At 48.0% G+C, this 26,491-nt stretch overlaps 2 protein-coding genes across 2 annotated transcripts in view; both read right to left on the bottom strand.

The window, feature by feature from the left end:
• Positions 1–16,519, bottom strand: part of LOC141063239 (uncharacterized) — a 54,282-nt gene extending 37,763 nt beyond the window's left edge. Inside the window, exons 1-3 of the mRNA XM_073557306.1 lie at positions 16,420–16,519; positions 16,242–16,336; positions 15,953–16,043 (exon numbers count right to left, since the gene is read on the bottom strand). Of these exons, the coding sequence (XP_073413407.1) occupies positions 15,953–16,043; positions 16,242–16,336; positions 16,420–16,504 (271 nt within the window). The 5' untranslated portion in view covers positions 16,505–16,519. The remainder of the gene's footprint in view (positions 1–15,952; positions 16,044–16,241; positions 16,337–16,419) is intronic.
• Positions 16,520–21,273: 4,754 nt separating this feature from the next.
• LOC141063238 (oocyte zinc finger protein XlCOF29-like) lies at positions 21,274–25,604 on the bottom strand. The gene is made up of 2 exons (XM_073557305.1): positions 25,460–25,604; positions 21,274–25,330 (listed from the first exon to the last, which is right to left on the bottom strand). The coding sequence occupies exons 1-2, from the start codon at positions 25,535–25,537 to the stop codon at positions 25,097–25,099; spliced, it is 312 nt and encodes a 103-aa protein (XP_073413406.1). The 5' UTR covers positions 25,538–25,604; the 3' UTR covers positions 21,274–25,096.
• Between the last annotated feature and the right edge of the window lie 887 nt (positions 25,605–26,491).

Here is a 26,491-nt window from a genome sequence, read left to right as displayed (position 1 = left end):
AGAGAAACGTTTTGCACACACTTTTTCTGTGGGTGGTGTTCAACCTAAGTTTCTTCTGGCAATTACTCTGATCTGCTCCCTATCCACATTTTCCTCCAAGGCTTTTGTGGATTCGGGAGCAGCCCTGAACCTAATGGACTTGTATTTTGCTAAACGTTGTGGATTTCCGATGACGCCTCTGCGGACTCCTATCCCTTTGAGGGGGATTGATGCTACTCCTTTGGCGAAAAATAAGCCTCAGTTTTGGACCCATGTGGTAATGCGGGTCGCCCCAGACCATCAAGAAAATTGCAGATTTTTGGTGTTGCACAATTTGCATACCATTGTTCTGGGGTTTCCCTGGTTGCAAATTCATAATCCAGTTTTGGATTGGAAATCTGTGTCTGTGGTGAGTTGGGGTTGTCGGTGTGCCCTTAGTGAGGCTCCGGTTTTTTCCACCTCTCCTCAGTCGCATGATGTTCCTGACTATTTGGTGGACTTTTATGATCTATTTAGTGAGAATGAGTCTGCATCTTTGTCTCCTCATAGGAGTTATGACTGTGCAATTGAACGGAGCCCGGGGTGTAAACTTCCCAAGGGTCGGCTCTTCAATTTATCTGTACCCGAGCACGAGGCTATGCAATCCTATATTAAGGAGGCATTGGAGAAGGGTCATATTAGACCATCCTCTTCACCCTTAGTTGCCGGGTTTTTTTTTCGGGGCCAAAAAGGATGGTTCATTAAGGCCTTGTATTGATTATCATGCCCTCAACAAAATTACTATTAAATATCAGTATCCGTTACCCCTGATCTCGGATCTATTCTCCAGAGTTAAAGGTGCTTGCTGGTTTACCAAGCTTGACCTCAGGGGGGCGTATAATCTTATCCGCATTAAGCATGGGGATGAATGGAAGACGGCGTTTAATACTCTGGAGGGACATTTTGAGTACCTGGTGATGCCTTTTGGGCTCACTAATGCCCCTTCTGTCTTCCAGTGCTTCATGAACGACATTTTCCGAGACTTTGTGGATAAATTTTTGATTATCTATCTGGATGATATTTTGATCTTCTCCAAGGATTGGGATTCTCATGTGCAACATGTTCGGACTGTGTTCCGGATCTTGAGGGAGAATTCCCTGTATGTCAAAGGATCGAAATGCCTTTTTGGGGTACAGAGGATTTCATTTTTGGGATTTATTTTGTCTCCGTCAACTATTGAAATGGACCCGGCCAAGGTACAGGCCATTTATGATTGGGTTCAGCCCACTTCTTTGAAGGCCCTCCAGAAGTTTTTGGGTTTTGCTAATTTTTATTGGAAATTTATAGCAAAATTTTCTAGTATTGCCAAGCCATTAACTGATCTGACTAAGAAGGGTGCTGATGTGCTGAATTGGTCTCCGGAGGCTGTTTCTTCCTTTCAGGAGCTGAAGCGAAGATTCACTTCTGCCCCGGTTTGCGGTAACCTGATGTCTCACTCCCGTTCCAGGTAGAGGTGGATGCTTCTGAGATTGGTGCAGGAGCTGTTTTGTCCCAAAAGGATCCTGTAACATCTAAAATGAATCCCTGTGCTTTCTTTTCCCGAAAGTTCTCTCCATCTGAACGTAACTATGATGTGGGGAATCGGGAACTATTAGCCATCAAATGGGCATTTGAGGAGTGGAGACCTTGGTTGGAGGGAGCTAAACATCAAGTCGTGGTCCTCACTGACCACAAGAATTTGATTTACCTGGAGTCGGCCAAACGCTTGAACCCTAGACAGGCTAGGTGGGCCTTGTTTTTTACACGTTTTGATTTTGTGGTCTCTTTTCTTCCTGGCACTAAGAATGTCAAGGCTGACGCTCTCTCTAGGAGCTTCTTTGCTGATTCTCCTGTGGTGACCAAGCCTGCTACCATCTTAGGCGAAGGGGTAGTTCTTTCTGCCATCTCGCCCGATTTGAGACGTGCTCTGGAAGAGTTCCAGGAGGACAAACCTGAGCATTGTCCCAGTGGAAAGTTGTATGTTCCTGACCAGTGGAAGAAGAGAGTGATGTCTGAAGTTCATTGCTCTGCATTGGCTGGTCATCCAGGTATTTTTGGTACTAGAGATCTGGTGAGTCGGTCTTTTTGGTGGCCCACCTTGTCTCGTGATGTCAGGAATTTTGTGCAGTCTTGTGGGACTTGCTCCCGGTCTAAACCTTGTTCTCGCTCTAGTGGCTTGTTGATGCCTTTGCCGGTCCCCAGGTGGCCATGGACCCATATTTCAATGGATTTCAGCTCTGATATGCCTGTCTCTCAGAGAATGACTGTTATTTGGGTGATTTGTGATAGGTTCTCTAAGATGGTTCATCTTGTACCACTCCCTAAGTAGCCATCTTCCTCTGAGTTGGTGCCCCTGTTTAGCAACAGGTGGTTCGCTTGCACGGGATTCCTGAGAACATTGTATCTGACAGAGGAGTTCAGTTTGTGTCTAGATTTTGGAGGACTTTCTGTTCCAAGCTGGGAATTCAGTTGTCCTTCTCCTCTGCTTTTCGCCCTCAGACCAATGGGCAGACAGAGAACAAACCAGACCTTGGAGTCGTATTTGAGATGTTTTATTTCCGCTGATCAGGATGATTGGGTTTCATTTTTGCCCTTGGCCGAATTTGCTTTAAATAATAGAGCTAGTTCTGCCACTTTGATGTCACCTTTTTTTTGTAACTTTGGGTTTCATCCTCAATTTTCTTCAGGGCAGGTGGAGCCTTCTGCCTGCCCAGGTGTTGACACTGTAGTGGAGAGAATGCACCAGATCTGGGACCAAGTGGTGGATAAGTTATCTCTCTCCCAGGAAAAGGCCCAGCGGTTTTCCAACCGACATAGGACCATTGGTCCCCAGATTAAGGTTGGTGATTTGGTTTGGTTATCATCAAAAAATATCGCTATGAAGGTGGCTTCTCCTAAGTTTAAGCCTAGATTTATTGGACCTTACAAGATTTTGGAGATTATTAATCCGGTCTCTTTTCGTTTGGCTCTTCCTGTCACATTTAAAATCCATAATGTGTTTCATAAGTCCTTGTTGAAGAGGTTTGTTGAACCAGTTGTTCCTGGGGTTGCACCTCCGGACCCTATATTGGTTGAAGGTAACATGGAATATGAGGTAGAGAAGATACTGGATTCCCGTCTGGCTAGGCGGAGACTCCAGTATTTGGTTAAGTGGAAGGGTTATGGTCAGGAGGATAATTCCTGGGTCTCTGCCTCTGATATTCATGCCAAAAGATTGGTGCGTGCCTTTCATCGGGCTCACCCTGATCGCCCTGGTGGCGTGGATGAGGGTTCGGTGAACCCTCCTCAAGGGGGAGGTACTGTTGTGAGTTCATTTTCCCTTTCACCATTGAGGTCTGATGAACTCCCTCTTCTGGTGAAGGAAGGTAGTGAGGCTGATTACCAAGCACCTGTGCAGGATGATGATGACTGGGTGACTGGAATTGCTGACTGGATATAAGGCAGCCGACGCCCTTCTGCCTTGCGGGTGATTTCTCTGAGGGATTCTAGGAGACCAGTCTGATTCCTGCTCCTCAAAAGCTAAGTTTTCTGCTCTGCTTTTTGCATTTGTGTTTTGGTTTTGCCTTGTTTTTCTGGATTTCTGCCATTCCCTGCTGGGGTGAGCTGAATTCCTTTTTGCTCTGTCTTCAGAAAATACCTGAGTACTGATATAGTCTTTTTGAAGCCTAGCGTCTTCAGGGCTTTTTTCCCTATCAGTCTGTTGGCTCTTGTTTTGATAGGGTTTTGGGCGGATTGCAGACAGCAGCTTTTCTATCCTGTCCTATTTAGTTAGCTTGGGCCCCATCATTTGCTCAGCCTATCTTTCTAGCTGTGTGAGTGTTTTTTCATCTTGCTTCACTGTCATTATATGTTGGGGGCTGCCTATTGCTTTGGGGTCTGCTCTGGGGCAGTTTAGATTTCCCTTTCTGTCTTTAGGCTATTTAGTTCTCCGGCTGTGATCAAGGGGTCTAGGGCACCGTAGGAACCCCCCACGGCTACTGCTAGTTGTTGTTGATAGGTTCAGGGGTCTGCAATCCGATAGCTGCCAACTTCTCTGGTTTTCTGGACTTAGCTAGTATTTCTGTTTTTGCCTCCTACGGTGACTCATTCATAACAAAGGGAGCAGCTGGCGTTACTGAACCCCACTAACACAGGAGCTAGTGTTTTTCTATGTGCAGACGACACATCTGAGCGACAACTGGCTGTGTTGAAGCCCAGGGATTATAGTTCAGGTTGTAGAAACATGAACACAACAGGGGACCAGGATACAGTTGCCAACCAATAATTTAGTCGGGAAGAGGACTGGCAAATTCTGGGGAGATCCAGGCCTTGTTCATTTTCAGAAAAGTAAGCCGGTCGACATTATCGGAAGAAAGTCGCGTGCGACGGTCTGTTAGTACACCACCTGCGGCACTAAAGACGCGTTCCGATAATACACTGGCAGCAGGGCAAGCCAGCACCTCCAATGCATACTGGCTAAGCTCTGGCCATGTATCCAGCTTAGAGACCCAAAACTTGAAGGGGGAAGAGCCATCTGGGAGTACAGTCACAGGGCAAGACATGTAGTCTGTCACCATCTGACCGAAACGTTGCCTCCTGCTGACTGGAGCCGTCAGTGATGGTGTAGACAATTGTGGCGGACACACAAAACTTTGCCACATTTGGGCCATAGTGGTCTTGCCTTGTGCTGAGGCGCTGCCTCTGCTCCCTCTTTGTGCCGAATTTCCTCCACTAGCTCGACGCACAGAGGTGCTTTGTAAAGCACTAGCACCACTGCTGTCGGGTGGAATGGAAAACATGATGGACTGCACCAGTGTGTCTTGGTACTCCCGCAGTTTACGCTCCCGGTTCAACGTTGGTATGAGGGTTTGCAAGTTGTCCCGGTAGCGAGGATCTAGGAGGGTGTACACCCAATAATCAGCCATGTAGAGAATGTGGGCGATGCGGCGGTCGTTTCGCAGGCACTGCAGCATGTAGTCAACCATGTGCTGCAGACTCCCAAATGCCAAAGAACCGCTGTCCCCTGCTTGAGGCATGATCTCTGCCTGCTCTGCATCACCCCACCCTCGCTGTACATACTGACTAGAGCTTTGTGTACCTCCCTCCTGTGGAGAGATGTCTTCCTACTCCATCGACTCCTCCTCATCCTCCTCACAAAGTGTCCCCTGCCTAGGCCTTTGTGAGGAAGCACGTAGCGCAGACTGTCCAGAGGCAGATGGCATTTGGGACTCCTCCTCCTCCACTTCTTCCAAAACCTCATCCCTTAGTGCTTGCAGTGTTTTTTGAAGCAGGCAGATAAGGTGGACAGTCATGCTGACTAGTGCATCATCTGCACTCGCCATCTGCTGGAATCATCGAAGGCACGCAAAACGAGGTAGATGTCCTTCATAGAGGCCCACTCAGTGGTGCTGAAGTGTGACCGGCGCACATTGCGACTTGTTTGCGCCTGATGCAGCTGGTACTCCATGACTGCTGCCTGCTGCTCACACAACCGCTCCAACATATGTAACATTGAATTCCACCTGGTGGGTAGGTCACATATGATGCGATGTTCCGGAAGGCGTAATCGGCGCTGCAGAGCAGCAAGGCGCGATCTTGCCGTGCTGGAACGACGCAAGGAAGCGCACTCTATGCGGACCTTGTGCAGCAGTGCATCAAGATCCGGATAGTCCCTCAGAAAGCTCTGCACGACCAAGTTGAGCACATGTGCCAGACATGGGATGTGAGTGAGGTTGCCAAGGCCAAGAGCTGCCACCAGATTCCGGCCATTGTCACACACTACGAAGCCCGGCTGGAGATTCGCTGGCAGAAACCACACGTCGCTCTCCTGCTTGATGGCATTCCAGAGCTCCTGCGCTGTGTGGCTTCGATTCCCCAAATAAATTAATTTCAGTACAGCCTGTTGACGTTTGGCCACGGCTGTGCTCATATCGGTCATAACAGGCTCCTGCTGCGCTGTTTCAGAGGAACTTGAGTAGGAGGAGGAGTCAATGTGTACAGACTGGATTCCTGCAATCCGTGGAGTTGGCAGAACACGTAGAGCGCCACTCTCCAGATCTGTACCCGGCTCCACAAAATTGACCCAATGGGCAGTGAGGGAAAGGCATCGTCCCTGTCCATGGTTACTGGTCCACACATCGGTGGTCAGGTGGACCTTGCTACTGACGGTGTTTAGTAGCGCATGTTTTATGTTTGCCTCCACATGTTTCTGCAGGGCAGGGACGGCTCACCTGCTGAAATAAAAGCGGCTGGGCACGGTGTATTGTGGGACTGCCAATGCCATGAAGTCCCGGAAGGTGTCAGTCTCCACCAGCCTGAATGACAGCATTTCAAGTGCCAGTAGTTTGGCAATGCCAGCATTCAGAGCCTGTGCTCGGGGATGGTTTGCCGAGTATGGCCGCCTTTTCTCCCATGCCTGTTCAACCGATGGCTGTCGAGTGGCCTGGGAGAGTGAGGATGACTTGGAACGTGGTGCTGTGGGTGTAATGTCACAGGGTCTCCGGACAACAGTGCCAGAGGTTCTTCCTTGGCAATCCTGTGAGGAAGCCGAACCAGCTGTGTGTGAGCTGGAGGAAGAAGCCCCAACACGAGCTGAAGAGGTGGCAGGTGGTGCTGTACGTTGGCCTACGTCTTCAGTGTGTTATGATGAGCCACCGAAGGAGGAAAAAACAAAATACCAGCTAAGCCCAGAAAAACCAGAGAGGTTGGCAGCTATCGGATTGCAGACCCCTGAACCTATCCACAACAACTAGCAGTAGCCGTGGGGGGTTCCTACGGTGCCCTAGACCCCTCGATCACAGCCGGAGAGCTACATAGCCTAAAGACAGAAAGGGGAAAAACTAAACTGCCCCAGAGCAGACCCCAAAGCAATAGGCAGCCCCCAACATATAATGACGGTGAAGCAAGATGAAAACACTAACACAGATAGAAAGATAGGTTGAGAAAATGATGGGGCCCAAGCTAACTACATAGGACAGGATAGGAAAGCTGCTGTCTGCCATCCGCAAAAACCCTATCAAAATGAGCCAACTGACTGATAGGAAAAACAGGCCCTGAAGTCACTAGGCTTCAAAAGACTATATCAGCACTCAGGTATATTCTGAAGACAGAGCAAAAGATCAACAGATCAGAGACAAAAATGGAATTCAGCTCACCCCCGGCCGGGGATGGCAGAACTCCCAAAAAACAAGGCAAACAAAAACAAAACTGAAGAGTACAAAGCAGAGCAGAAAAACTTAGCTTTGAGACGCAGGAATCAGACTGGTCTCCAAGAATCCAGCAGGAAAATCACCAGCCAGGAAGAAGGGCGTCGGCAGCCTTATATCCAGTCAATTCAAGCCACCCAGTTATTATCTAGCTGCCCAAGTGTTTGGTAATCAGTCTCACTACCTTCCTTCACCAGAGGAGGGAGTTCATCAGACCTCAATGGTGAAGGGAAAAATGAACTCATAACATCAGTGTGTCTGTGTAACTCCACCTCGCGCTTGGTCCGCACATGTTTCCACATATTAGTGGTATTGAGGTTGCTGACATTTTCCCCTCTTTTGACTCTCTGATGACACAGCTTGCATTTGACAAAGCAAATGTCATCTGCAACTGTGTCAAAAAAGGACCACGCACTGCAAGTCTTGGGAGCGCCCGTTTTGCCTTTTGAAAGTGGAATGCTCCTAACGGGTGCCGAAGAGGAGGCTACAGGCAACCAAGTCTGCCCCCTCCCTCTCCCTCCGGTTTTGGCCGTTCGGGGAATCTCTTCCTCAGAGCTGCTCCCACCACCTTCCTGTTCCTCACGCCATGATGGGTCAAGGACCTCATCATCTACACTCCCCTCTTCAAACACCTGCTTCTCCTGGGTTGTCTCGCCAGCACCGTACGCACCAGAAAGTGGTAACTCATCATCTGATGCGTACTGAGGTGTGCTGACCATAGGCACTGGCCCACCCGCCTCTTCAGATTCAGAGGGACAAAGAAGTTGCGCATCACTGCATACTCCCTCTTCTTCACATTCTGGAATGCTGCTTGGCTGGCCCCCTCTTTCCAAACCAACAGATTCCGAGAACAGAAGTAGAGACTGTGATGGCTGCCTGGGCACTTTGGCAGGTGGTGAAGAGACAGATGATTGCTCTTCGGTGCTCTGGCCCTGAGAGGATGTGGAAGTAATTGAAGTCGATGCGTTAGCTGCCATTCATCCGACAACGGCTTCAATTTGTTCCTCCCGCAGCAGTGGCGTACGGTGAGGTCCTACAAAGCTGCGCATAAAGGACTGTTGCCTGCTAAAACTGGGGGATGCTGACTCACTGGTGCCAACAGCAGGCACAGAATCCCCACGTCCTCTCCCTGCAGAATCCCCACGTCCTCTCCCTGCTGAAACTCCATGCCCATGGCCACGTGCCTTACTCCCTGCCTTCTTCATCTTGCTAGACTGAGAAAGATAGGCAGAAAAGTACAAAGGGGGGCCTTAGTGTGCTTATTCCTGAACAGCTGGTTACAGGTATAAGAAACACTAATTTTATGAAGTGTGTGTCGACTACACTTTAATGGGAGCTAATGTGGCCTACACAACTTTCAAATGTAGTGTTTGGTGAACTTTGTTGTTTTTTTTTGGGGGGGGAAACTAAAAGGATGTGACCAAATATTTGAAAGTCAGAGTATCACCAACTTTCTAGAGCTATTACAATGCAGGCAGGTAACCTACAATGCAAAAGATGAGGCTCCAAAAAAATTGGGTAATACTAATCTGGCTGCAGCTGAAGGGCACAAGCCAGAAAAAAGGCTCCTCTATCTACTCCTATATAGTGTTTGCAACCAACCAATGTAGATGGATAGGGATGGATGCACACTAATAGGAGAAGAAAAATGAGCTGCAATTAAAGAAAAATGTGTGAGGCAGTGACGCACGCTGAACGGCCTACAACCAGACGTTGCTGCAGGACACACTACTCAGCGTGAGCTGCACTCACACACAATTAGAGACCTCTCAGACAGCCGTGAAAAGTGCAGCTAAGTGGGCACTAGCACTGAAAGGCTGCAGAAAGGCTCCGCTGTGCACCCCTAGAGTGTTTGCAACCACCATATATGGATACGGATGGATGCACACTAATAGGAGGAAAAAATGAGCTGCAATAAAAGAAAAATGTGTGAGGCAGTGACACACTGAGCGGCCTCCAACCAGACGTAGCTGCAGGACACACTACTCAGCGTGAGCTGCACTCACACAGTCAGAGACCTCTCAGACAGCCGTGAACAGTGCAGCTAAGTGGGCACTAGCACTGAAAGGCTGCAGAAAGGCTCCGCTGTGTACTGCTAGAGTGTTTGCAACCACCGTATATGGATATGGATGGATGCACACTAATAGGAGAAAAAATGAGCTGCAATAAAAGAAAAATGTGTGAGGCAGTGACACGCTGAGCGGCCTACAACCAGACGTAGCTGCAGGACACACTACTCAGCGTGAGCTGCACTCACACACAGTCAGAGACCTCTCAGACAGCCTAGAACAGTGCAGCTAAGTGGGCACTAGCACTGAAAGGCTGCAGAAAGGCTCCGCTGTCTACTACTAGTGTTTGCAACCAACGTATATGGATACGGATGGAAGCACACTAGATAGAATTCTTTAAAAATAAGCAGCTCAAAGAGAAAAATATGTATGAGGCAGCAGTGAGGCACGCTGGGCGGCCTACAACCAGACGTGGCTGCAGGACCCACTCCACAGCGTGAGCTGCACTCACACAGCCCTTGCAGACAGCTGTGAACACTGCTGCTAGGGAAAAGAAAGCTGCAGTGGTGGTTTATGTAGCCTGGGTAAAGCACAATATTGTTTTCAGAATCGCTATTTCTAACTGTCCCTCACAGTCTTCAACAGCAGCCTGTCCCTAACTGAATTCACAGCAGAGTGACCAGAAATGGCGGCGGCAGTGGCTTTTATAGTGCATCATGACATCATTTCAGCAGCCAATCACAGCCATGCCAATAGTTAACATGCCTACATGCCTAACAGGATGTGCCCACACTTCTGAGGATTCCCATTGGCTGAATCAAAGCGAGTGGGCTGATAGCATTATGGGAACTTCCAATTCCAGTATCCGATATGAAAAAAGTATTGGAAGTCAGTATCAGAATTCCGATACAGCTAATATCGGCCGATACCCGATAATTGCGGTATCGGAAAGCTCCACACTAATTATAACCATCAGTGAATTAATTTATAAAATGGAATTACTTTATGAGGATTTCGACTATTCTGGTTTTCTGTCATTTAGTTATATTAGGGCTTCTGCATATGGTGTGTCCAATCTCATCTGGGATGTGTTCCTGCTGTCCAGCTGGAGTAATCTGCTCCCTACTTCAGCCAATTGGTAAGTACCACACCCTACTAAAGCACAAAGCACATGGCCGGAATCTGCCAGAGACAGCGCTGTTCTCCTCTGGTTCAGTCCTCTGTGCTCAGCTTGCGGCTTGTGTATTTATCTCCTGTTGTGACCGTGGCCCGTTTACTGACTACTCTTGTGTCTTCTGATTCTGTATTCTGTCCTTCTGGTTCTGACCCAGCTACCTGACTATTCTTCTTGGCATCTAGGCATCTAACACCACAGAATAGCAGGTAACACCATGGTCCAAGCCTAGGGGTCCCAGTGTAAGTCCAGATTCCATGTAAGGGTGTTAGATGAGCAAGGCAATTCTTGGGATATGGAAAGCAGAGAAGATAGAGCCAAGCATGTTCATGGTGGACATCTCTTGAGCTGCCAGGTGACCATGAACAGTGCTCCCAATACATTGTGTCTGCAAACTATTCCAGCTAGATCTGCATTCAAATAGCTAAATGGCGCTCCTTCCCTTCTGAACACTGCCATGTGCCCAGAGAGTAGTGTACAATCGTATGTAGGTTATAGTGCGAAGCTGGAAAATAATTTGTAAGATCCATTTGTTTTCTATTATCCTTTGTGAAGAATTCCAAACTTACCACCACATAAAGTGACACACATCAGATATTAAAAATGGGGCCTGATTAGGAACTACTGAGATGATCAAACTCCACAGTCTCCATCAGTAATAAATGAGCAGCTAGTGGTGAAACCTCTCTGGGGTAATTAGAGTATGGGGCTCGGTGACGTCACAATCTAAACTATCGTAAGCTCCAATATTTTCTGTCAGAGGAGTTTCATGAAGAAATATTACACATTTATAGAGAACTGTGTATAATAGTGCAGAGCTGAGAGGTCTTAAAGTGAACCTGTCAGCAGGATTGTGCTCAGTAACCAACAGACACTGTCAGGTCAGCGCCGTTATACTGATTACAATGATACCTGGTGATGAAATCCGTCTTGTGGTTGTTGTTTAATCTGTATTTGTAGTTTTCAGTTAATGAGATTCTCGTGCTCTGGGGCGGGGCTGTGGGTGGGGCTGTGGGCGGGGCTTTCTGTGGTGCTCTGATTACATATTCATCTGTATTGGCTTATGACAGGTCGCTGATCCCTCACTGACCTGCCCCCATTATTACATAATGCATATAATAGCATTGATATTACTGTTGATAATGCCTATAATATTGTGGCTATTGTGAGGCTTAGAAAAAAAATATTTACATCCAGCAAAATGTCACCGGCGATGGCGACGCCTGTGTGGCGCCCCTGAGGGTTCAGTCGCCACAGAGGTACTGCACCTCCTCCTGAGGTGTGGTGCCCCACCATCCAGATAAGGTGGAAGCTCCTGACCACACTACAACACTTGCACCCCTCACCACAAAGTAGTGTAGCAAAGCCACATTGCGGCTCCCTGGTTGGAACACGAAACATGCTATGAGGCGGGTGGATTTAGAATACATAAATGAGCGGGAAAGTTTAGGATTTCAGTTCAGTGAATTCAGTGAGGCATTCAGTCGGAGAGTGTGAGAGAGAGAAGATCCCTGAGAGGGATGGAGGAAGGAGTGCTGCAGCAGACCTCAGTGATCTGAGCCTACTGGCACGGGAAAGGAAAGAAAGAGAAAGAGATTGAACGGAAACCTGACTTTTCATAAGAAGGAAAGACTAGTACGGAACATGAGGAGTAAAAGAGAACAGAGGACGTGGGTTAGAGGAGAGCCCTTCCTAGAAGTTCTAAGCGCAAGGCTGGGGCCCGGTCCCCGAGGTTGTTTGGATACTAATGGTCCTGCAACAGAAACCGGAGGAGTCTGCGCTACTCCCATCTCAGACTTGGGGGCAAAACAGCAACATTGATAGTGAGCCGGGACTAGGAAGCAAGGAGTCCCCGAAGCAGGCTACAGCTGTCTGCCGTGTGAGGAAAGTTCATAAGAACATCGGCCAGGAGGAACTCCAGTGTAACTCAGTCCTGGGAGTACTTCACTTATAGGCGCTATAAGAGGAGACGTTCAGAAAGGCACATGTTGGCGGAGTGTTGGAAAGGAGCATCCTATCTTGCCTGGGGGTTGACTGAGCCCCTGACCCGGAGGACACGGCACGTAGGCAGGCACCTGTTTGCACAACAGACTGTGAGTAAAGCTTTAGAACTACATGCCCCAGTGTCCTCCATTTATTCCTGCGCCAACACACCCCACACCGCTACATCTGGGTACCAGCTTCTACACTGCCTGCGCCTCTCCTCTACCCCCAGATCTACACTGCCCTGGGACTACAGCTCCACCTGTGGGGAGCTGCACCATCTTGGCTGCAACACACCACCAGCCCCAGAGGATCTGCATGCAGCGTCGGCCTAACACCTCACTTGCCGAACACCACAGGTGGTGTCACGAACTATTCATCTATCAACTACATTTCACCATTCATCCCCCCTTCTACTTGGGCGCCCAGCACCACGGACCGGGTCACCGCTGCTGTGACACATCCTGCTGATACCAACCTGGTACCGAGTACCCCACAGCCCTGGGAGGGCGACCCGCCTGCGCAGTAGCATCTATAAGTAAGAGATAGAGGCTACTGGACAGGGGCCGCCGGTGACATTTTGCTGGATGTAATTTTCCTTCTAAGCCTCACAATAGCCACAATATTATAGGCATTATCTATATATATATTTACCTTAAATTGTCTGTCATCCACTTCCGTCTGGATGTCCTCAAATCCCACAATCCACCGCGCCGCACCGGAAGTAAGCCAACCGCTATATTGGAATACCAAAGTGATGGGTATTCCAATAAGGCACCCGCTGGTGATACCAGGCCCTTCCTCAGTACCACCAGCAGGATACCGCCGGGACCCTCCCGCCACCACTGGACCCGCCGCTGCCTGCCCACCCACCTCTGTCACAGCCGGCAGGAAAGACCGCGGCTTTCGGCCTGTGCTGGAGGTGGGGTGCGGGCGCCATCTGGTGACGCCGCACCCCATCTCCAGCACAGGCCGCAAGCCACGGTCTTTCCTGCCAGCTGGCACCCCCTGCCGCTGCCTGCCCACCATGTACATACACACACACGTACTCACATACACACACACGGACTCACTCACACACACACACATACTCACACATTTCCAGCACAGGCCGCAAACCACCCTCTTTCCTGCCGGCTGTGACTGCACGGAGGTGGGTGCGCAGGCAGCTGCGGGACACATACACCCACATGTACACACACACACACTTCACTCTCGATGCGATAACATCGGGCACACCTCTAGTCAACAATAATATCAATGCTATTATATGCATTATGTAATAATGGGGCAGGTCAGTGAGGGATCAGCGACCTCTCATAAGCCAATACAGATGAATATGTAATCAGAGCACCACATAAAGCCCCTCCCACAGCCCCGCCCACAGCCCCGCCCCAGAGCACGAGAATCTCATTAACTGAAAACTACAAATACAGATTACACAACAGTAAACCAGAGTTGCCCTCATTTATGGGGGACCATTGGAGCTACTATGGATCCTGAGCAGAAGATTAGAGAGAATAATATTGCTCCCCATTTCAGGAGAGATTGTGCAGTAATCTGAATTCCGTAGGATCAAAAACATTGTAATGTATGACGTGGAGTGAATCCATGACACCAGGGCTGGAGCCAACACATCTCCTGCAGGCGGGAATAAATGTATATTACAGCCATCAGCCACGCACAGCTTAGAGATCTATCATGGCACAGGTGGAATGTTTATCCTGGAGATTATCACAATCCTCCTTGAAGTTAGTTGGTTTTAATACAAATTGAAAAGTCAGGATAAAGGGAAACTCTGCTGTTATTGGACAGAAATTCACACTTAGCCTAAATGTGCAGTGAGGTTATGTGCACACGTTGCGGAATTCCCGCGGAAGTTACCGCGAGAATTCCGGAATTTTATTCCGCGGGAAAATCGCATTTTAAATTCCCACGATTTTCCCACGGAAAACTAGCGTTTTGCAAGCGTAATTAGCTTGCAGAATGCTAGCGTTTTCCAAGCAATATGTAGCATCGCTTGGAGAACTGATGGACAGGTTGGTCACACTTGTCAAACATAGTGTTTGACTAGCGTGACCAACTTTTTACTGTTGAGGCTATGCGGCATCAATAGTAAAAGATCTAATGTTAAAAATAGTAAAAAAAAAAAAAAATATATATAAAAAAAAAATCGGCCATATTCACCTTCCGGCGTCCCGTGCAGCGCCCCCAGGCCTCCACGATCCTCCGGCAGGTCCCGTTCCCAGTGATGCATTGCGGCAATGACCTTTGACGTCGCTACATGATCGCGACACGCGACGTCAGCAAACGCATCGCAATGCATCACTGGGAACGGGAGCTGCCGCGTGTATCGCTGAGGCCTGGGGACGCTGCGCGGGACGCCGGAAGGTGAATATAACCCAATTTTTTTATTTTAATTCTATTTTTTACAGGGATATGGTACCCAGAGCCTGGAGGACAGTCTCCTCTCCTCCGGACCGTGGGTACCATCCGCAAATGTTCTGCTTACTTTTCGCATGGTGGGCACAGCCACATGCGGAAAGTAAGCAGAACAATACATTCCTATGTGGGCGGAATCGCCGCGATTCCGCAAATTAATGAGCATGCTGCGGATTTTACCACGAATCGACTCCGTCGCGGGAAAAGCCACAGCATTCGCGCAGCATTGCGGAATCCCATAGGATTGCATGGGTTGCTGTTTTTTCGCATTTTCGCGATGTGTGAACGCAGCCTTAATGTTGTTAATCATAAAAGGGAAGTTTGGCCAGAAAGACTGGACCTGGTCTTGTAGGGACCATGAGACATTCAGCAGCACAGAAGGGAGAGAAGATTCATCCGATAAGATCTCAGGGATCTAGGAAGCCAACAGCATCATTACCCTCCGCTTTCTCTTATAGGCCCAGCATAAGATTTTTCTTCAAGTGATTTTCTATCTTGTCAGCACATTCTACGTACGCTGTCATTTGGCTTTATAGTTACAGATCTGGGCAGGTAACGGTCAGCGGCTCCTAATGTGAAGGAGAGAATGGCTAATTCCTGTCTCTTTGTCTTGAGAATAAACTTCAGTTGTGTGCAAGCCTTTACTGAGAAAAGAGCAGATATGTAAGGCCGGGATCACACTACTGTGTGTGATGGGAGAAACTCGCACGAGTCTGTTGCATCAACAGCCATGTATTTCTATGCAGCCGCAGCTCCGGTCCTGAGTACAGGCGGCAGCGCCGGATGTTGATGCGAGAGACTCATGCGTTTCTTGTATCACACACGGTAGTGTGATTACGGCCTAACTGTGTTCGGTGTGACTCTTTAAGCGTGCACTCGGCCTATATTGGGTCAGGTACAAGCAATCATATAGATCTCGCTTTAAGGGATCACCCTCACACTAATCCCAGGGGGTAGGTGGATCCTCCAGGTCGTAAGTTCCATGGAAAAGGGCTTTCAATGCCCAAAGTCATGTGAACAGTTTTGGGTGGAGGAGAATGTTGTGGTCTAGAGGCAAAATGGTGATCATGGTAATACGGCCGGACTACACCACCGATAAAGCAGCCACAGCCGGTGACTGAGAGGAATCTGTGACTTCTCTGCATTCAGTGGTTACTACTCACCTGGGTAGTCATATGTGGGAATCTCCTCTTTACACCACTCATCACCCCTCACATATGTCTCTGTAGGATTAATATGGGTCAGATCTTCACCCTGAAACAAATATTGTAAAAGTCACCGACAGATGGAGAAGTCCCATCTATGATCAGCTCTAATCCTGCCATCTCCACCGCTCTCATTACACAAGTATAAAACATATAATACTGGTGGATAAAACAAGACTGAGCACAAGACCTTCACAGCCGTCTACACATCATAGGGGAGACCTCCTGACACCTTCTCTCCATCTACCTGATGATCCTGAGGAGCACTGGGATCTTCTTGTTTACAGTCCTGTGGAAGAAGACGGGGACATCTCTCTGGTGTTGTCCTCTTACTGGATAGATCTGGAGGAAACACATACAGGGACTGAATTCATTCTCTACATACAGATAATTATAGGCCGTGTGTATTTAGTCCTGTCTATTACCTGGTGATGTGAGGGGCTGGGGAACCTCCATTATGACGTCCTTGTACAGATCTCTGTGTCCTTCTAAATACTCCCACTCCTCCATGGAGAAATAGACAGCGACATCCTGACACCTTATAGGAACCTGACACATACAATGATACCGTCATCCCCCCGATCCCTTCATAGTGTTACTGTGTAATGTCCCAGCATTCCCAGCAGTGTCACCTCTCCAGTCAGCAGCTCAATCATCTTGTAGATGAGTTCTAGAATCTTCTGGTCATTGATGTCCTCATGGATCAGGGGGAGAGGTGGAGGCCCTGTGATTGGGCTCAGGGGTCTTCCCCATCCCTCAGACACAGGGTCCTGACAGTGATCACTAGAGGTCTTCTTCACCACTGTGTAATCCTGGTTATGGAGAGACACATTAATAAATCTCACTACAGACATTTCCAGAGTCCTCACCTCTCCAGTTCTGTCCATCTGTTATTCCCATAGATAAGAATGATGTAATGTGACGTCATCAGAATCTCTCACCTCTCCAGTGAGACGGAAGAGGATCTCTAGGGTGAGGTGTAATATCCTCTCCGCCATCTTGTCTCTGTCCATATCCATCTTTGATGGGAAAATCAGGAAAATTCTCTTTTGTAGAAGATCTTCACTGAGAGGATCCGATATTGTAGAGACCTGAATGAGAAGCAGATGATCCGATGTAACATCATAAGAATCCTGTGTAATAATACAATGACAGCAGCAATCTGCAGAGTCGGGAGATATGACTCTGACAAATATATATATATACATACACATATCTATCTATATATATAATTTCACCAAAGAAAGTAAGGACTGCAGTACTCACTGATTGAAAGTCCGTAGTTTATTTGTAGTAAAAGTGTAAAACTTCATGGCCGGGAGGCTGAAGAAAGGAGTGAGCAAACTCTGACGACGGCCTAACAGCGCTTCCACGGGTCAGCTATATATAATCGTCTAATTCTGTCTGTAACGGAAATCCCGCGTCGCTGATTGGTCGCGCCTGGGGACATCACTGAAGGTGGAGGAAGATGGCGCCCGCAGCAATCCTCCACAGGTACTTCACCAACAATGTGCCCTGCCTTAACTTGAGCAGAGGAGGGCGAAAACCCCCCGGTCAGCAAGGGGCAAGCCTAAGGCAGGACGCACATGCTGTTCAGAAGGAAATCTCCCCACCGCCTGAACACCGGGTAGCGGTGACGTCACCACAGAGTAGGAAGATGGCGCGTGCAGCAGGCAGAGACGGAACCTTCACCAGCGGTGTGCCCATGGAAAACAAGGTCAGATGAGGGTCCAGCCCCCCCGGTCTGCAAGGAGCAATCTCAAAGTCAATCCCAGAAGCCTTTCCAAAGCAATTTTCTACACCGCCCGAACATACAGTGGGGCAAAAAAGTATTTAGTCAGTCAGCAATAGTGCAAGTTCCACCATTTAAAAAGATGAGAGGCGTCTGTAATTTACATCATAGTTAGACCTCAACTATGGGAGACAAACTGAGAAAAAAAAAATCCAGAAAATCACATTGTCTGTTTTTTTTTCATTTTATTTGCATATTATGGTGGAAAATAAGTATTTGGTCAGAAACGAAATTTAATCTCAATACTTTGTGATATATCCTTTGTTGGCAATGACAGAGGTCAAACGTTTTCTGTAAGTCTTCACAAGGTTGCCACACACTGTTGTTGGTATGTTGGCCCATTCCTCCATGCAGATCTCCTCTAGAGCAGTGATGTTTTTGGCTTTTCGCTTGGCAACACGGACTTTCAACTCCCTCCAAAGGTTTTCTATAGGGTTGAGATCTGGAGACTGGCTAGGCCACTCCAGGACCTTGAAATGCTTCTTACGAAGCCACTCCTTCGTTGCCCTGGCGGTGTGCTTTGGATCATTGTCATGTTGAAAGACCCAGCCACGTTTCATATTCAATGCCCTTGCTGATGGAAGGAGGTTTGCACTCAAAATCTCACGATACATGGCCCCATTCATTCTTTCATGTACCCGGATCAGTAGTCCTGGCCCCTTTGCAGAGAAACAGCCCCAAAGCATGATGTTTCCACCACCATGCTTTACAGTAGGTATGGTGTTTGATGGATGCAACTCAGTATTCTTTTTCCTCCAAACACGACAAGTTGTGTTTCTACCAAACAGTTCCAGTTTGGTTTCATAAGACCATAGGACATTCTCCCAAAACTCCTCTGGATCATCCAAATGCTCTCTAGCAAACTTCAGACGGGCCCGGACATGTACAGGCTTAAGCAGTGGGACACGTCTGGCACTGCAGGATCTGAGTCCATGGTGGCGTAGTGTGTTACTTATGGTAGGCCTTGTTACATTGGTCCCAGCTCTCTGCAGTTCATTCACTAGGTCCCCCCGCGTGGTTCTGGGATTTTTGCTCACCGTTCTTGTGATCATTCTGACCCCACGGGGTGGGATTTTGCGTGGAGCACCAGATCGAGGGAGATTATCAGTGGTCTTGTATGTCTTCCATTTTCTAATTATTGCTCCCACAGTTGATTTCTTCACTCCAAGCTGATTGGCTATTGCAGATTCAGTCTTCCCAGCCTGGTGCAGGGCTACAATTTTGTTTCTGGTGTCCTTTGACAGCTCTTTGGTCTTCACCATAGTGGAGTTTGGAGTCAGACTGTTTGAGGGTGTGCACAGGTGTCTTTTTATACTGATAACAAGTTTAAACAGGTGCCATTACTACAGGTAATGAGTGGAGGAAAGAGGAGACTCTTAAAGAAGAAGTTACAGGTCTGTGAGAGCCAGAAATCTTGATTGCTTGTTTCTGACCAAATACTTATTTTCCACCATAATATGCAAATAAAATGAAAAAAAAAACAGACAATGTGATTTTCTGGATTTTTTTTTCTCTGTTTGTCTCCCATAGTTGAGGTCTACCTATGATGTAAATTACAGACGCCTCTCATCTTTTTAAGTGGTGGAACTTGCACTATTGCTGACTGACTGACTAAATACTTTTTTGCCCCACTGTATATATTTGGCAGAGTCTTAACTCCCGACTCTGCAGATTGCTGCTGTCGTTGTAGGCCCAGACCAGATGGTATGGAGATGAATGAGGGAGACCAAAGTTCAAAAACAGACTTTCCTTTGCTTAACAAGACCTTGATGTGAAGTATATACATCAGACGGCAGGCACAACACTTTATGAATGCGTCTTCTGCATTATGCAGTCAGGAACTTTCCGGTTACATGCGGCAGTACATAACCTTTGCTATAAGCCACAATAGTGCAGCAAACCTGAGCTAATGACCTCTTCCTGCTCTGTGTCTCCGCTATGTTCCCTGCCTGGAATCCGAATTCTTACTGCCATTATATCTTTGCTTTCCTTCAGAGCGTACCGTGCCGTGGTTCCCACACTGTCAGAACACAGCATGACCGCTCAGCTGTGATCGGAGGTAAAAAGTTAATCTCCAGTCACTGGTGTCAGCTCTAATCCTGCCATCTCCACCGTTCTCATTACACAAGTATAAAACATATAATACTGGTGGATAAAACAAGACTGAGCACAAGACCTTCACAGCCGTCTACACATCATAGGGGAGATCTCCTGACACCTTCTCTCCATCTACCTGATGATCCTGAGGAGCACTGGGATCTTCTTGGTTACAGTCCTGTGGAAGAAGAGGACGGGGACATCTCTCTGGTGTTGTCCTCTTACTGGATAGATCTGGAGGAAACACATACAGGGACTTCATTCTCTACATACAGATAATTATAGGCCGTGTGTATTTAGTCCTGTCTATTACCTGGAGATGTGAGGGGCTGGGGAACCTCCATTATGATGTTCTTGTACAGATCTCTGTGTCCTTCTAAATACTCCCACTCCTCCATGGAGAAATAGACAGCGACATCCTGACACCTTATAGGAACCTGACACATACAATGATACCGTCATCCCCCGATCCCTTCATACTGTTACTGTATAATGTCGGTCTGTCATACCAATTTTGTCGTTCTAAGGATAACATCTGAAATATGCCTGAAAATGATTCCCTGCTATAGATGCTTCATTATTATTATTACTATGCTTCACTATTACTATCACTCTGACAATCGATCTGCTTCATCCACAGGTATGTGTTCTGGCTGCAATACCATCATCACCCATCTTTCCTGAACCCCAATCACCACTGTATCTGTCTGCTATCAATGGTATGTGTTCAGGCTGCAATACCATCATCACCCAGCTTTCCTGAACCCCAATCACCCCTGTACCTGTCTGCTATCACGGGTATATGTTATGGCTGCAATACCTTCTCCCTTTGCATTTCCTCTTGTGACTTTAATTAATCATCTCCTGTGTCTGCATCCAGTCTCCCTGCTGCTCCTCCCTTTCTGATCACACCTGGGCCCTTTCATGTGCTGTTAAGTTAGATTCAGACGTAGAGGTCTGTTTGACCTCGGTCTGTCTTTGCAAGGATGTTTTCTAAGGATAACATCTGAAATGAGCCTGAAGTGACCAGAAGGTGCGACTTAGGCTACTTTCACACTAGCGTCGGTATGGGCCCGTCACAATGCGTCGGGCCGACGTACCGATGCACATTGTGAAAGATTTGCACAACGGGGGCAGCGGATGCAGTTTTTCAACGCATCCGCTTCCCCATTGTAATGTCCAGGGAGGAGGGGGCCGAGTTTCGGCCGTGCACGCGTGGTCGAAAATGGCGGACACGACGCAGAAAAAAAAGTTACATGTAACGTTTTTGTGTGCGTCGCGGCCGCCAAAACACGACGCATCCGTCGCACGATGGATGCGACGTGTGGCCATACGTCGCAATGCGTCGCTAATGCAAGTCTATGGAGAAAAAACACATCCTGTGGGCAACTTTGCAGGATGCGTTTTTTCTCCAAAACTATGCATTGCGACGTACGTCACACGACGCTAGTGTGAAAGTAGCCTAACCGCTGCGTTTACATGTACTAAATTTCTTTTGCCTTCTAAATTACTCTCACCATGCTGACATACGCACTAACAGTTTTGACTCTACTACTCCCTACTCTCCTTCGCTATCCGCAAACCCCAGCACCTGCTAGCCAAATAATAATCTCTCCTTCCCTCTTGCCTCCCTACCTGACCTCCTCTGCTGACCTGCCCCTCGACCTCAGAGCTTTCCTAATACAAAACAAGCCACCCACCCTCCTTCTCCCACATGCTCTCCCTCTCTCTGCTTCTCCTCACTACTGGTGACATATCTCCCAACCCTGGACCCCCACAGCCCATACCTCCCATCATTACCCCCTTCTATCGTTCCCAAACCAACACAAACACCAGAAATCTTTCTCACCTCAAATTCGTGCCATTGACACCCACCACCCTGCTCCCACTCTTTGGATCACTCTGGAATGCCCGCTCCGTCTGCAATAAACTCCATGTGATTCACGACCTCTTTACCTCTCGTAATTTTTCCTTCCTTGGCCTCACTGAATATTGGCTGACACCCTCCGACACAGCCTCCCCTGCTGTGCTAGGTTACGGCGGCCTCCACTTCATCCATACTCCTCGCCCTGGCAACAGACATGGCGGAGGAGTGGGCCTTCTCCTTTCTTCCAACTGCACCTTCAACCCAATCCCACCTCTTCCCTGCCTTGTCCTCCCCTCTTTTGAAGTCCACTCTGTCCGCATCTACTCTCCCTCCAACCTCCAAGTGGCCATCATATACCGACCTCCAGGCCCGACCACTGCCTTCATTGACCAATTCTCCACCTGGCTCCTTCACTTTCTCTCTGCTGACATTCCCATCATCATCATGGGTGACTTCAACATCCCCATTGACACACACCATTCAGCAGCCTCCAAACTCCTGTCCCTTACTTCATCTTTTGGACTTACTCAGTGGTCCTCCTCAGCCACCCACACAGACGGACATACATACATTAGACCTGGCCTTCACCCGCCTCTGCTCTCTTTCTAACTTCACCACCTCCCATCTCCTTCTATCTGACCACCATCTACTCACTTTCTCATCCCTGTCCTCCTCACCTGTCACCGATGTCCAGAAGCATGCGCACCCCCACAGAAACCACACACATCTAGACACTCGCACACTCTCTGACTCTATTCTACCACTGTCCTCCATATCTTCACTTCATGACACTGACACTACTTTCTACAATGCCACTCTTGCATCCGCCATCAACTTGGTCGCCTGTTGTGAATTTGCTTTCTGGCCTGCTTTTGAGTACCCTAGGATCTGCGGTTTAGGCTGGTGAACTAAGACCTCAGGAGGCACCGCAGATCCTAGGGTACTCAAAAGCAGGCCAGAAAGCAAATTCACAACAGTTGTGGTCAGCCAGCCCCGGCGGGGGCTGTGCTGAATTTCCATCCTTATGTTACTGTTTGTGCCAGTTTGTTTTTGTCCCTTATTGGATTGGCCTCTTTTTGCTCTGCTTTCAGAATATACCAGAGTGCTGATATAGTGGGCGAAGTCTAGTGACTTCAGTATTTTTCTATCAGACGTGTTGGGCATTTTTTGCAGGGTTTTTTGCGTGATTGCAGACATAGTCTTTCCTTTCCTGTCTAGTCAGTGTGGGCCCCATCATTTGCTCAGTCTATTTTCCTACCTGCATTTGTGTTTTCATCTTGTCTCACCGACAATGTATGCTTGGGGGCTATCTATTCCTTTGGGGTCTGCTCTGGGGCAGTTTAGATTTCCCCTTTCTTGCTTTAGGCTTATTTAGTTCTCCGGCTGTGTCGAGGCGTCTAGAATCATCGTAGGTACGCTCCATGGCTACTGCTAGTTGGCCCCCTCCAACCTCCCTCATCTCTGCCGAGGACTTCGCGCACACTTCAAAACCAAGATAGACCAAACACGGCATGTCTTTATTGCTCAACCACCACAACCCCTTTGCACACCAGACCAATGCCCAAACCCCATAACCTCCCTATCTAACATCACTGAAGGGGAGCTTGCTCATCTTCTCTCCAAATCACACCTTACCACTTGTGCACTTGACCCTATGCCATCCCACCTCCTCCCCACCACACTTATCCCATCCTTAACCCACCTCTTCAACCTATCATTAACTTCTGGTACCTTCCCTTCTGCTTTCAAACATGCCACAATCACGCCTATCCTTAAAAAGCCAACCCTCGACCCAACAGCCACGTCCAGCTGTCGCCCAATATCGCTGCTCCCATTCGCTTCTAAACTCCTGGAGCAGCATGTCCACGCTGAACTTTCCTCCCACCTCTCATCTAACTTGCTCTTTGACAATCTACAATGTCGGTTCCGCCCCATCACTCCACTGAGACAGCCCTGACCAAAATTACTAACGACTTACTTACAGCCAAAGCTAACGGACAATACTCTATACTCCTCCTTCTAGACCTGTCCTCTGCTTTCAACACAGTTGACCACTGCCTCCTACCACAGATCCTCTCCTCCTTCGGCATCAAAGACCTCGCCCTATCCTGGATCTCCTCATACCTCTCCAACCGCACATTCAGCATCTCCCACTCCCACACTACCTCCTCATCCCACCCTCTCTCTGTTGGAGTCCCCCAAGGCTCTGCTCTAAGACCCCTACTCTTCTCAATCTATACACTTGGCCTGGGGCAACTCATAAAGTCCCACAGATTCCAGTACCACCTTTATGACGATGATACTCAGATCTACCTCTCTGGCCCAGACGTCACCTCTCTGCTCTACAGAATCCCGGAGTGTCTATCAGCCATAGTCTCCTTCTTCTCCTCTCGCTTCCTCAAACTCAATGTGGACAAATCTGAACTAGTCATCTTTCCCCCCATCTCACAAATCTTCCTTACCCGACCTTTCTATAACAATTGACATCACGCTTTCCCCCCTACCGGAGGTCCGCTGCCTCGGAGTAACCCTTGACTCTGCCCTGTCCTTCAAACCGCACATCCAAGCTCTCTCCACCTCCTGCCGCCTCCAGCTCAAAAATATTTTCAGAATCCGTCCCTTCCTCAACCTTCAATCTACTAAACTACTTGTGCATGCCCTCATCATCTCCCGCCTCGACTATTGCAACATCCTTTTCTGTGGCTTCCCTGCTAACACCCTTGCACCTCTCCAGTCCATCCTTAACTCTGCCGCCTGACTAATTCATCTCTCTCCTCACTACTCCTCCGCTTCTCCCCTCTGCAAATCTCTTCACTGGCTCCCATTCCCTCAGCATATCCAATTCAAATTACTAATACTGACCTACAAGGCCATCTATAACCGGTCTCCTACATATATCTCTGAACTAATCTCCCGATACCTTCCCTCACGTAATCTCTGGTCTTCCCAAGACCTCCTTCTCTCCTCCACGCTTAATCACTCCTCACCCAACCGCTTCCAAGACTTCTCCCGAATAGCCCCCATCCTCTGGAATTCCCTGCCCTAACACGTCCGACTATCATCCACACTCGGATCCTTCAGACGGAACCTGAAAACCCACCTCTTCAAAAAAGCCTACAGCCTGCAATGCTGGCTCCTCACCACTACTGGAGCTACCGCCTAACCATCACTGGAGCTGCTGCAACCCCCCAATCTACTGTCTCCTTCCCCACCATACTGTAGCATTTAAGCCCGAAAGGGAAGGGTTCTCTCTCCCCTCTGTATCAATCTGTCATTGTTAGTTTGCTTACTGTAAGTGATATCTGTAATTTGTATGTAACCCCTTCTCATGTACAGCACCATGGAATCAATGGTGCTCTATAAATAAATAATAATAATGCAGCATTCCCAGCAATGTCACCTCTCCAGTCAGCAGCTCAATCATCTTGTAGATGAGGTCTAGGTTCTTCTGGTGATTGATGTCCTCATGGATCAGGGGGTGAGGTGGAGGCCCCGTGATTGGGCTCAGGGGTCTTCCCCATCCCTCAGACACAGGGTCCTGACAGCGATCACTAGAGGTCTTCTTCACCACTGTGTAATCCTGGTTATGGAGAGACACATTAATAAATCTCACTACAGACATTTCCAGAGTCCTCACCTCTCCAGTTCTGTCCATCTGTTATTCCCATAGATAAGAATGATGTTATGTGACATCATCAGAATCTCTCACCTCTCCAGTGAGACGGAAGAGGATCTCTAGGGTGAGGTGTAATATCCTCTCCGCCATCTTGTCTCTGTCCATATCCATCCTTGATGGGTAAATCAGGAAAAATTCTCTTTTGTAGAAGATCTTCACTGAGAGGATCCGATATTGTAGAGACCTGAATGAGAAGAAGATGATCCGATGTAACATCATAAGAATCTGGTGTAATAATACAATTACTGGAGATAATAAGGGAAACATATGAGGAGATTTATTATCTTACAGGGTTTAGTTTTCTTCCCTGACATCTACTAATAAAACCTATATATTTAGGCCACAGACAACAAGCAGTTTCCTCCTCGGAGTCGGCAGCTGAACACGTTCCTCATAGACTCATCTTCCATAACGTGAATTCTCGTCTCATTACCGACACTGGAATCGGCATTAGCAATACTGCAGGAGATATTCATTACACGCGACATGAGAAATAACTCCTTCATGATGAGGACGACATCTTCATCTTCTACTGCGGCTCTAGAGACAGATTTGACCAGAGTCGGTCACTGCCTCCATCCCCACCGGCCGTCTATATGAAGGTTTCCCGTCTTCCCCGCACTGGAATCTTCTCTCACGTTAGATCTCAGCTCTGAGTCACACACAGAAGTTTGAGGCTTTTAGAAGAGATTTTTAGTTTCCACAATCACAACGGACAGAAATGATCTGATCCCAAAGTCTCCATGTACAGTGATTTATGGGGATTATTTCTGGCCTTAGGCTTTCCTATATTACAAGAAAAACTCCAGAAAAAGCCGATATTAAAATGTTTCTCAAGAAAATTGGCTCCAACAATTCTTGTAAAAATAAAAATAAAAACATAAAAATGCAGAAGACACATTTTAATATATTTTAACAAGTGAAACATTTTTTTTTACAAATTAACTCTTTTGGGCCCCAGAACATAGATGTACACCGCAGGGACGGCACAGATGAGGCTGCAACAAAAACCCTGACAGTTTAACCACTTACTGCAGTGAAAAGCAAACATGGCATCTAGGAAGG

This window comes from Dendrobates tinctorius, unplaced genomic scaffold, assembly GCF_039654945.1.
Source record: "Dendrobates tinctorius isolate UK_male_01 unplaced genomic scaffold, ASM3965494v1 ptg000249l, whole genome shotgun sequence".
Lineage (NCBI taxonomy): Eukaryota > Metazoa > Chordata > Amphibia > Anura > Dendrobatidae > Dendrobates > Dendrobates tinctorius.
The sequence above is the reverse complement of the archived record's forward strand: the minus strand, read 5'-3'. Positions and strand labels throughout refer to the sequence as shown.

Excerpts from the sequence above, each read along its gene's own strand:
- LOC141063238 (XM_073557305.1), bottom strand. The coding sequence starts at position 25,537 with ATGGATATGGACAGAGACAAGATGGCGGAGAGGATATTACACCTCACC. Across the intron at positions 25,331-25,459 it reads TCTTCCGTCTCACTGGAGAG|GATTACACAGTGGTGAAGAA; the intron begins GTGAGAGATTCT and ends CTCCATAACCAG.